The sequence below is a fragment of the Echiichthys vipera genome (genome assembly GCF_963691815.1).
Source record: "Echiichthys vipera genome assembly, chromosome: 18".
NCBI lineage: Eukaryota > Metazoa > Chordata > Actinopteri > Perciformes > Trachinidae > Echiichthys > Echiichthys vipera.
Window position 1 is genome coordinate 9,273,493 of NC_139843.1, and position 12,059 is coordinate 9,285,551.

General features: G+C 40.3%; 2 protein-coding genes across 2 annotated transcripts; both read right to left on the reverse strand.

Moving 5' to 3' along the window:
• Positions 1 to 80: 80 nt before the first annotated feature.
• pstk (phosphoseryl-tRNA kinase) lies at positions 81 to 2,774 on the reverse strand. Its single transcript, XM_083933360.1, has 6 exons — positions 2,543 to 2,774; positions 1,711 to 1,966; positions 1,289 to 1,490; positions 1,100 to 1,175; positions 500 to 593; positions 81 to 403 (listed from the first exon to the last, which is right to left on the reverse strand). The coding sequence occupies exons 1-6, from the start codon at positions 2,759 to 2,761 to the stop codon at positions 186 to 188; spliced, it is 1,065 nt and encodes a 354-aa protein (XP_083789486.1). The 5' UTR covers positions 2,762 to 2,774; the 3' UTR covers positions 81 to 185.
• Positions 2,775 to 4,135: 1,361 nt separating this feature from the next.
• On the reverse strand, positions 4,136 to 11,856 carry adam9b (ADAM metallopeptidase domain 9b). The gene is made up of 22 exons (XM_083932802.1): positions 11,718 to 11,856; positions 11,315 to 11,421; positions 11,157 to 11,233; positions 10,974 to 11,052; positions 10,810 to 10,886; positions 10,204 to 10,396; positions 10,020 to 10,082; positions 9,699 to 9,770; positions 9,412 to 9,581; positions 9,183 to 9,273; positions 8,463 to 8,590; positions 7,829 to 8,000; positions 7,453 to 7,542; positions 7,088 to 7,289; positions 6,839 to 6,947; positions 6,487 to 6,667; positions 6,255 to 6,341; positions 6,070 to 6,175; positions 5,241 to 5,382; positions 4,999 to 5,140; positions 4,775 to 4,812; positions 4,136 to 4,655 (listed from the first exon to the last, which is right to left on the reverse strand). The coding sequence occupies exons 1-22, from the start codon at positions 11,782 to 11,784 to the stop codon at positions 4,532 to 4,534; spliced, it is 2,517 nt and encodes an 838-aa protein (XP_083788928.1). The 5' UTR covers positions 11,785 to 11,856; the 3' UTR covers positions 4,136 to 4,531.
• Between the last annotated feature and the right edge of the window lie 203 nt (positions 11,857 to 12,059).

Below are 12,059 nucleotides of genomic sequence, written 5' to 3' on the forward strand. Positions count from 1 at the left end.
AAATAATTAAGGAATAAGCTTTGAGGCAAGTTTGGCTTGTTTTTAACTTTTTAATTACAAGATAAAATAAGATACATACATTTTCTATGTTTCATTTAGTGCCACAATGACCAACAAAAAACGCCTGTTTTATTTACATTTAATTAAATACAGTGTCACATTTGATGCAATCAAATCTGCCTTTGTCATTTTTCTAAATTCATGATTGTCAACAGGATTTCCTTTTTCTCACGATAGAAAATGTCCACTGCTCTTCTCACCACGCGTTCCACATCAATGTCCTCCTCTTGGGGGAACGACGCTTCCTGGAGCAGCTGTTTCCGCAGGTTGTGAAGAAATGTTGCCTTGGATTCATTCAGCTGAGCGGCCAAAGACCTCATGTGCTCAGGGGGTACTTGATTCTCTAAAGTTAGGGTGACAAAATGATCATTAGTCTGGGCTTCAAATGGCAAACTGAGTAAAATGTCAATATGTAATGTTAATGAAGCTCACGACGGACCTCTGGCAGTCTTCATGGCTTCAGATATACACCGCCGACAGGCCTGGTCAGTCTGGTGAATCACACTAGTGGCACATTTCAGGCGGTCGGCCTCCTGCACGGCATGAGACCACAACAAATGAACCCTTCACTTGCATGTTTAAGAGTACAATATGTAGTACTATCCTTAAAAAATAAGCCCCTGCCCGTCTGGCTGTATTTCCTCTTTTCTTTTTGGTCTGTGCCGGATGAACAATGGCTAAACACGACCCAGCTGTAGTGTGCGCAGCTCTGATTCCCAACAACTGCTTTGTAAAGCCCCTCACCGTAAGTGTTGCATACTGACATACAGGGCACAAGGCAGTGTGCTTTACCAATATACACACAAACACAGAGAGGAAGAAGCTTTTCATTCACTCATAACCCAACGCGAAGGCAGCTCCTTCTAGTAGGGTTGTGCAGAGGTGTGTTGATTTGTGCTCTGAATGTAACCACCATGTAACTCTATTCCTCTGATATATATATATATATATAATATGAATTAGTTTATAATAAAGACATGGACATCTCACTTTTTACATCATGGACCTTTAACAGATTAGATGGGAGCTACAGACACACCTTTTGCTCAGTGTTGTCCTCGGCTGGACTCGGCTGGTTGTTCAGTGCAGTGGAGATCAACTCCATCACCCTCTGGCTGAGGTCAAATCAGACAGGAAGAGAAACAGACCGAGGCAACAAATGAATGCTTGACTCATGCTTGTGAACGCCAGTAATAAGTGTTCATAACTGCTTATTCTGCTGTCTTACATGTCACATTTGGACAAATCATCTGTGGTGTTGAGTAAAAGACTGTTTGTCTCCCATGAGTTCTTCTGTGGATTCGGTGACTCCAAACGCTTCACCATGTCCAACATCACCTCAGTGGGAATGGGCTCAGACCGGCTCTGGTTTCTGCTGATGCAGGACTCCAAATCACACTGCAGATACACCTGGCAGAAACCCAGTGAATCTAAAGTGACAACAGAGAAATTAGTTCAACCAGTGAGATTTACATTAGTGTTGGGCGATATGGCCAAAAGTTCTATCCCAATATACTGTAGGTCATTTCATATCTCAATGATGTTATATGTCACAATACAGCATGTTTTCTGACAATTCAATAAATTAATAACAATAAATATTGTGACTTAAGTGCAAAATGCACATAATAATAATAACAGAGCACTTACACTTTCTTGCAAGTTGGTACACTTCATATCTCATGCTTGGATAGTAGAAGTTGTCGTCGAGTAGAAAGAGAAGCGGTGCCCGGTCAGCCTGTGAGCGGTCCAAAGCTTCAGGCTGCAGTAGAGGTTGAATGCATCGTTCCCATGCAGCCCCGTCGATCTGACAGCTCCCCGGCAGCTCTGTGACAAACTGAGGTTTCTCCAAGAACTGCTCAATGCACCGCAAAACTGCTTGTCTGTGTAACTTCCATTCAGTGTGCTAGAAAGAGGAAAAAAGTGAACGAATCAATAAAACTGTTGGATGAACTGAACTAATGGAAATAGGAAATTGTTGTTATGGCACAAAACTATTGTCTGAAACCCAAACGAGGAAAAACACGACTGTGCTTCGTTTGGTTCAATAAGATCTCAGGAGAAATGAAAACATCTGAATTGTCCAAACCCCAAAACATTCTGATAAATATCATAAAAACTTAGAACAACAGCAAATAATTACGAGTATGAGTAGAGCAACCTTGGACTTTTTGGGAAACTTTTACTTATATAACTGGATAACTTAATTGTCTCCTCTCATGCATGGTAGCCCTTAAACAATCCTATGATATTGATACAATAAGTTAATGCAATGTCTAAATATTACTCTCACAATACCATTATTGTTACTCTTCATAGTAGCCTACAACTCCCATGACATTATCATTGTACTGTTAGTTTACAATACAAGATTACTTTAGGAAAAGTCCACTTTAAATGATTTCCATTGTTGTTGTGTTCCACTACTTTTGGATATGTTGTACTCAGTTTGCTGCAGAGGGGGCAGCTCATCTGTCTTTACTTTTTCCTGCAGGTTGACACTGTCCTCCTCCACTCGGGTCTGAAAAGCACGCTCGGGGATCAGGTCATCATACGGCAGCACACAGGCTCTCCACCCGTGCAGTGCAGCGGTGCTGAGGACCTCACGGGCCAGCGTGGACTTCCCAGCAGCAGGGATCCCGCAGAGGACACACAGACAGGCCGGAGCCCGGCCGACACCCCCTGCTTCTCCTGCTTCCATGTGCTACAACACAGCCGCTTTAAAGCCAAGCTTTTTACACGGGGTTGTTGTATAATGTTGCCATGGTTAGAGTTGACAGCTAACTTCCGCATCCTTGCCGCGTCAAAAAAATAGGGAACACGTGACTTCCGGGCATAATACTTTCAAAATAAACCCCTACGAATTGAAGCGGCTCAATTAAAACCCTTGTACCGCATTCAGGTCAAATTGACACGTTTCAAGTGTTGAAAATGGTAAAATTTACATTTTTTAAAATTAATTTATGTGATAAACATGTGCAAACAAAAATAATAATAGAACACACATGCTACGATACCCCACACATTTACTGTACATCCTTCATATGGCCTCTGGGTCAGTTTGACCTGCATACACACAGCCATGCACACACACTCACAAAGATAATGTTGCATTATTATAATCCAAGCACAGAGCTGCTGTTTGCTCTCACTGTGTGTCCACCTCCACCACCACCACCACAAAAAACAAAGCACACTTCCATTGTTAATTGTGCTTCAGTAGAGAATGCTTACAATTATTAAACATATGTTATCTCTACTGTTTGAAATGGAGATAAAGAAAGTATACTGTATTCTAGTGATTTATAAAATTAAAAAAATTAAAATTAATTTCAGACTTTTTAAAACCCCAAACAAGTCCTGGGTCAATTTGACCAGAGGGTCACAAAAGACGAAGACCATACAGGGTTAAATTAATACTTCACCCAATTTTGATCCAGGTCTGTGTCATGGCAATGTAGGCATTATGTTTGTCACTGCCATGACACAGACCTGGATTAAAATCAGAAAAATATCCCTTTCAGAGATACACAGCAAAAGCTTGATTGAAGTTATGGTCCATAATGTAATTTTACTGATGCATTACACTGAAGTTTGAACAATATATACGAAAACTCATACATTATTCTGTATTTTTGGGGTCACAGGTCAAAAAGGTTCAGAACCACTGGTATAAGGACTGTCTGTCTTTCCGATATTAGATCATCTAGTTGATTGGAAAGGCATTTCAGTTTACACAGGCTACAGAGTATCTGTGCCAGAGTATGAATGGTGGTTTAAGGGCATTTACTGTACTCTTTATTCCAGGAGAGCAGTGAAATGTCTAAACTGTCAAAATTTACAGATGAAGAAGCAAGGGAAAATAACTTTTTTAAACTAAGTCCATAATTCTTTGAACAATTTGACAAAGCGAAAAGCAACACCATTGCTGACTATAATTTTTTTTTTGCTGTATGCATAATTCTGACAGCTTGGTACATAAAGTAGGCCCACTTTGTGCCTCTCGTGTAATATTACAAAAGGACAGGACAGGCTAATAGTTCCAAATAACACACACTCGTACAGTTGCAAAGGCTTGAAACCACTGCCTGATACATTTCTTTATTTGTTTACATTCATGAAATCCATATCTTTTAAATAATTGAATACATAGAAACATACAATACAAAAAGTTTGATGACATTTTAAAAAATACTTTGTGCATGTATTTTCAATAAGTGATAAACAGGAATCTAATAAAAAGACACATAATCCAATAAATATTTACACCTCTACCAGCCTCATCCACCACCACGTTACCACAGTCAACCTTAGAAAAAGAAGAAGAAGAAAAAGGTGCAGGCAACAAGTTAAAGTGACTCTATTGTTATCACAGTATTTTAAAATGTGTCTCTTCATAGACAACCGTTTCATTGTTAAGCTGTAACAAACTCCATTAAAATCTTTAGTACAAAAACTAAATTGAATAGAATTAACTTGGTATCTGCTTGGGTGGGATTGGTCTGGGTACTCCGGGGCCCTGCCGAGGAGCTTGTGGTTGTGCAGGGGCAACGCTTGTCTCTGCATTCCAATAATCCAGTTCTCCATACCTGAAACTAAAAGGTTGTGTGCACATTAAACCAGTAATACAGTTTTACTTGTGCACTGAAAGCTTCACTTCCATATGTGTGTGAGGGCAATTGAGTGTAATAGAAAGAAAAAAAAAGGTTCATACCCAGAAATTGGAATTGAGGTGGCTGGTGGATATCCAGCCTGGAGTTAGAGGGAAAAAGACAACTTAAAATCTGCAGTGATGAACCTCTTTTGATTGATTTACTTCTTTCCTTTTGTGTCACAATTTTGAGTTAACAACTAAAAACATTGTATTTTCCAACTGGAAAATAGCGCTGCCTTTCTAGCTTGCAGTCATGATCATTAAGAAAATCAACACATATTTACCCCATCAGAAGGAGCCTGTGATGGAGCCTGTGATGGAGCCTGTGATGGAGGCTGTGATGGAGGCTGGGTCCTGGCACTTGTCTGAACATTGCTGTTTGACTGTCCATTTGCATTTCCATTTCCATTTTGAGCATTATGTGACCTGTGAAAGCAGAAAACGTAGCAATAACCTTGACATTAATATATAAAACATTGCAACTGCAGTCTTTAAAATATATTTATAAATGTGAGGCGATGTTTACTTGAGGCGGCTTGTGAGGCTTCCTTTTAGACACGGGTCCAGGGAGTCTCTCCTGAAGAAATAGAGCAGCACCAGAATGACCAGGACCAGAACAGGAACCACCAACAGGAAGAAGATCAACAGGCCGTTCCTGAGGGAGTGGTCTGGGGGAGAAAAGGTCATGTGCGATAAAAAAAAACAAACATTACAGTATATCTAACTGTATTAATTACACCACACACTGAACATGCATTTCTTGAAGATTAACTACAATTACATCAGTCATTTGCTTTCTTTGCAGTGATTGAGCCAAGACGTTTTCATGACAAACATAACAAACATGTATATCAAAGTAGTAAGTCATGTAAACAGCATATTCCAATATTCCGGATAAGGCCCGTTTCTGAATATGACATTTTCTGATTAAGACACATGAGATATGCCTGTATTATTCTGGTTTTAGAAGCATTCTTTTGACATATATACACAGCACAAATGGGCTGTTGCTGTGGTTGTTGTAAACAAACCAGCTAGCCAACAGTTTGCAAGGCTGGGGTAGAGATGCTTGCCCAAAAGAAAAGCCCTTATTCCTGGTCAGAAGTATAAACCCACTTTTAAACTTTATGAAAGACCTGAACATCAAGCTTTTCAAAGTGGTTGATGGAATGAACGAGGAAAAGAAGTCTGTCACCACTGGAAACGTTACAATGGAATATTCATCTATATGAGCCATTTAAACAGCTTGGTAGGAACATTGTCTTTTAGGGAATAACAGCAAAAATTGTAAGTATTTCATGCCTGTAAATAAATCTATCTTTATAGTAGATTAATAAAAATCAATTTAAACCCACCTATCTGAGCAGGACCACTGTCTACGCTGCCACCTCGACCTGCCTTGTCACAATTGGGCGGGGCCCACCCGTTTTGACAATGGCAGTGCCCTTGGTCATTACACACCTGAAGAAAACAGCAACAACAGCAAAGTCAGACATGTTTTTATTGGCAGGTAAATAAAGTTAAGAAAACTTTGACTCACCCCTCGGCCGTTGCAGGTTTTCTGGGCATCACAGTCCAAGTTGGGCAGTAGAGCAGAGGCGTTCACACACTGGAAGTCCAGGCAGGTCTAAGAGAGACGACTTGTAACTTATCGATGCAATTAAAATGAGTCATTAGGTTAATTATCTCCACTTTAACAATAACAGGACCTGTTGTTCCAGGTTACATTACTTCCCTTTGGCATGTACACTTCAAATATTTGATCTGCTTACCTTTCCTTTCTCACAAGGGCTGCCAGAGTTAACATAGGCGGGATCTAGAACATCTGGGCCGAGGTTGAAGTTTGCATTAATACACTTGGAGCCTTGAACTTCTTCGATGCTGACTTGGGCACCAGGAGGAGGGGTGTTGACGTCCACATTAACACACTGTAACTTTCCACACATGGAATTTCTGCAGGTTCAACAGAGCACAGTCGGTTTCCACAATTGAGAGTTCGATGTTGGAAGAAAAAAGCTAATCCATCCTTACTGACAAAGTAAAGTCAAGTCACATAATTTTGTTTAAAATTACCAAAGTAATAAATCATAATGCATATATATTATTAAAAAATAGAGTACTTACGCTACACTACATTTGATAAAGCCTCTGCTGGTGGCTCCACAGTTTCCAAATTGGTTTCCCCTCGTATTTGCGTTCTTAAAACAAATATCTGCTGCCTTTGTTGCTGGATCTGCTCAAGAGAGACATAATATCCAAGCTAAAATATCCATGACAAAAGAAGTGAATTAATATCTTACCAGGTGGGCTGGATGTTTGCCCACAAGGAGTATAATTAGCTGCAAAACTTGTATCAAGCATTATTAAATGTACCTGGCGCAAAGAGATGCCTGCACTGGAAATCATACGTCTGGCATCGGCCCTCAAAGCAGTACGCAGCACTATGAGAGTCTCGACAGGGTAGGCCGTCCATGACATAGAAGTCCTCGGGACAGAACGCAGTATTGCCATCACAGTATTCAGAAAGATCACAGGCGTTGACAGACCCTCTACATGGTGCTCCTGATACTCTGATCTAAAACATAAAAAACCCAAACCCCCCACATACAAGAATTAAAAAAACAAAACTTTTTTTAAATTTACAAGTACAAACGATGTCTTCCCATGTACAATGTATTGCCTCTATTCAGTGCGGTCATAAGCTTCATAACTCTGAGCTTTAGTAACATAATGCTGACCTGACAGTTGTCGCAGCAGCCCCCTTGAGCACAGGCAGACCCGCTTGTCAATGTGCAGGTAGCAGCATCGCAGCATTTATTGTCACATTCCTGTATGAAATGGGAAACAAACAAAACCCATGCTTATCACCACATTCAAAAAGACAGAGCATACAGAAGAAATTCACTCTGCCAGAATCTGTGTCCATCTGTGTGTAAATATCTGGTATATATTCATATTTATTAGCTGTCTGATCTAAAAATGTCCCATCCTCAAACATGACATAACTGTGAAGACTTCCATTACTACTGAAAAAAAAACTGTATCCTATACAATAATCTGTAACTTTCTGCATGTGTGTGTGTTTGTGTGTGTTTATCTTGCTTGCAGAACTACCTCTGGTTTCCCACAGTCACACTGCTCTCCTTTGTCCAGCCGGCCATTGCCACATTCAGCAATGCCAACCACATCTGATGGGGCTGGCTGGTTCTTCAGACACGTGCCTCCTCCACGAATGATCAGCGTCTCAAAGTCTTCTCCGCTACAGCTGCTGAAAGAGGTGGAACCACTACAGGGTGACAGGATAAACCGTTAATTGAAATATCCAAGTGGACAGGACTAATATTGCTAAACAATCTTTGACCATAGAGCAGAGGATATTTGTGTTAGGAAATTAACATAAATTACAACATAAACAATAACAAACCAAAGTCCCAAAAGATGTTAACATAAAAAAGCTTTGTACCAAGCAATATCAGCACAAAGTGTACATGTTGTTAAATGACAATACACTTCATTGTAAATCCTGAAAGACAAAATGAGTGTATGTGCAACTGTGATTTTTCAGTACAATATGGACACATTATACAGAAACATATTGCACTTGACAGGTTAAATCCTATCAAATGCATGATAAGGTGTAAGTACATGGACCGTAGATATTCAAATGAATTAATAACCTAAAAACAACAAAACTGTCAGCCTGTGTACTGCTTGTTTGATTTCATGTGATGGGGTAAAGGGGTGTTACCTAACACCGGCTCCCATGATGCATGATCCATTGCATTTGCAACGCCCATTGTCATGATTCATGCCCAGGTTATGGCCCATCTCATGGGCCACCACAGTGGAGAAAAAAGGCACGTTGGTCCCGCTGAACTGTGAAAACACACCCAGTGCATTCAGTGCCAACATCCTACATACTTAATATATCTAAATCCAGAACTGTAAAAAAGACAATTCAGTGATATCATTTAAAAAACAAAATGAGCTTTGGCTACACATGATTCCCTTAAAAATAATATTTTTAGTTACAGCGAAAGAGAGCATTTCAGTTGATTCATTTTACTTGTTGAATCAGGATATTGGAGGTAAAGATCTGGCATGAGAGGACCTTTCAAAAGTGTAAACCAACTGGGCATTATATTTATATCAACTAACAAAAAGACTAAAGAAATGACCAATTCTATGAGTGTGACTTTAGACAGGAGATTAAAGCAGCATCACAATACAAGAGAATTTAAGGAATTCAATAACCCAAACTAGAGTTGCCCTGTCATTGTGTGGTGATAGACTCTGTTCGAGTTGAACCTGTTTGACTCCTGTGTTATTTCGAGCCTGTGAGAATGAGCTGCACCTATAGAACAGTCCATGAATATTTCAGACAGTATTACTTTCAGCACAAAAGCTCAAGCTGCCAAAGCAACAAGGGGCCAACTGCTGTTAGAAGTTAAAAGGGTGTTGAACCAACCACGTTGATCCCTCCAGAGGACGCTACGGAGCAGACGGTGCCCACGAAGGCCATACCCAATACACCTCCGCCGTATGCTCTGGGCTGACCACTAAGAAACAAAGTGGACCAAGAGATAAATCCCAAACTTGATTATACATTTCAGAACGATACAGCCAATGGGGCCATCAATGTAAACTAATGTCATCACAAAACTCAAAAGAACAAGAGAAATACTGGTGATTCTTACACAATGAGTTGACCAATGTCATGCCTGATCTTTGGTATTAGAGTCTTCTTCCTCCACCTGACAAACTCTCCCAACACCTCTCCTGCGGTGCCGTCCACACTAAAGGGATTACTATCCTTAAAAATCTCCAGGCCCACCAGCACCACACGGATATTCAGCTGCTTGTAATACTAGAATTAAACAGAAATCAAAGCAGATGATTACAAGGCACAACACAAGCACAAAACAAATGTAAGAATTCATTATAATTGAGCATAGTTAATTGTGTAAGCAACTTAAAATCTTACCCCATCCAGTAGATTAGCTATTTCGACCGTTTCCTCTCGTACCGCCGTCTCATTCTGTTTCTTAATATTATACTGTAAATACAATGAGACAATAGACTGGGGAATACTTCACAATATATTCCACGGCACTAAATAAAGCACTGCAACATTTAAAAGGAAAAAAAGCACATTCCTAAGTAACTGTTACAAGCTGATTCAAAATAAAAGTGCTTGCTTATTTGCATCTAGTCTATAAAAGCAAATATGTTGCAGCCAATTCATTCTCACTTACATACCAGTGGATTCCTCAACAGATATACACCATAGCCTGTATACACTCACCCTGAGATTATCCACCACCAGCACCAACTCCACATAGCTGGTTTGAGGTAAATTGCGCTTCCTCTGTTTCAACCACAAACAGTAAAGAAGGAAAAGCAGTCATTTAGATCCTCTGCCACTTTCCATTTCAAAACCTGTTCACACTACAAATATCATTTCAGTTGAATGCGGTGAGCATCCTAACCCGAAGCAGTGAAGTCAGCGATCTGCCGGGCTCAAAGGGTTCATGGCTTTGCGTTGATGCCGCCTCATTGACGACCCCACAAGTGACGGGCTCAGATTGAATGTCCTTCAGTTGGTAGAGAAGGTGCTCGTTGGTGGCGGACTGTGGCACAGGCTCTATCCCATAGGTCTCATTTCCAAGGAGGATCACACCCCTAAGGAGAAGTAGGGCATAGCAGATGCCATTAGATACACTCTGTGTACACTCTTTGTCAGTCTGTGCCAAAGCCTGGGTGTGGCACTGCAAACCCACACTGTGGCATTACCTGATGCAACTAACTTACTGAGGAACAGAGGCACACAGATACCTTTGGTAAAGTTTGACTGTCACTTATAACACCGTTTGAAACAACAAACCCAATAATAATAATAATAATAATAATAATAATAAGTGGAAACATATACCGGTACATACATGTCTGAGGTGAAGAAAACAGAGTTCAAAACTACATCAAAAGTGCCTTTTCTGCTCTTTATCATTAGTTTGGACAACAAAATATTGTGGAATGATAAAGGAGTCAAACACTCAAAAAAGAGGAACTAGAAACAGCAAGAGAGATGTTCAAACCTGAGGCCTGAGCATGTGCTAACCGCTACCACTGAACCCTCATATCCCTCCACCTCTCCGTGGTAATAGCAATGCTCCTGGGAAAAGAAAGGTAAAAACAGGTTAAAGGGAAGCATTTCAAACCTAGAAACCTACTAGAGCAGAACGATAAAGTGTCGACTTACATGCGGTGTTGGATATGATGTCTCATGATTACCAGTGGCATCGCGTGAATACTGAACAAAGTTTGGATGTAAAAAGTCCCTGACGAGAAGTGGAAAAAATACATGAGATGTTGAATCTGAAGCATAAATAGGGACCTACAATCATGTCTGTGACATTAAATTAAATCCTAACTCTGTGCACACCTGTTCTCTTTTAGATGAAGTAGGTGCTTTTTGTTATTTATGATGAGTGCGTACGATAGCGTCTCCTCTTCAAATTTCTGAAATGGGTAAGAACAAAGAGGGCATTCTTGATTTTGTCATATTAAAAAGACCAAACAGTGTGATCTGGGTAGTTATACCTCTTGTGACTGTGGTGAGCTGTTGGCGCTCCTTGTCCATCTGTGAACCACCTGAGGATTAACAATGGAGTACTTGGAGAGTTTTAATGAAAGCCCATTGAAAATGTCTGGAACAAAAAAGGTGAATATGTGAGGAACTGTAAAAAGTGCGAAGGTATTCTGTTGTTAATAGGATAGGGGTCAAAATATATAAATGCAAAATAGGTAAATTAATTGTGACATGTTGAGGCCTCTTTCTTAGGAGTCACCCCCTTATGTATCTTTAAAACAACGAAACGGTGGAGCATAAAAACATTAAACATCTATTAAAAGCCAAAACACGTCGTCCAACCACCGCTGTCGTCTCTTTTCCTGGTCCATCGAAATGCCACACAACAACATGGTACCGTCGGCTGTGTCTTACCTTTGTTATCAATCCCGTTAGAGTAAGACAGCACGAAAAGCCCGAATAGGATGTACTTTCTGACCATGGTCCTGGCTAAAGTATCAGGATTATTTCCCTATTAAGTCCACGGTGTCCACTATCAATGAATGCAATTTTAGTGCCTTTGTTTCCTTCTGCTGGTCAGGTGCGTCACAGTGGGCGTGGCCAACGACAGGTGAGTTAATAAAATGCGGCATGAGAAAACAAACAAAATGCAAGACTGTAAATATTTGCTACTATGAGCTATCCTGTGTTAACTGATGGTTGAATTGCTTTCTGTTAACTAACCGTGTGTAAGTGTGTAAGTAACAAAATTGCGCT

Coding starts and splice junctions, on each gene's coding strand:
- pstk (XM_083933360.1), bottom strand. CDS start 2,761: ATGGAAGCAGGAGAAGCAGGGGGTGTCGGCCGGGCTCCGGCCTGTCTG. Junction 1,491..1,710: donor GTACCAACTTGCAAGAAAGT/GTAAGTGCTCTG, acceptor TTGTCACTTTAG/ATTCACTGGGTTTCTGCCAG. Junction 594..1,099: donor AGGACAACACTGAGCAAAAG/GTGTGTCTGTAG, acceptor CATGCCGTGCAG/GAGGCCGACCGCCTGAAATG.
- adam9b (XM_083932802.1), bottom strand. CDS start 11,784: ATGGTCAGAAAGTACATCCTATTCGGGCTTTTCGTGCTGTCTTACTCT. Junction 9,771..10,019: donor TGGTGGTGGATAATCTCAGG/GTGAGTGTATAC, acceptor TTGTATTTACAG/TATAATATTAAGAAACAGAA. Junction 8,001..8,462: donor ATCATGGGAGCCGGTGTTAG/GTAACACCCCTT, acceptor GTCACCCTGTAG/TGGTTCCACCTCTTTCAGCA.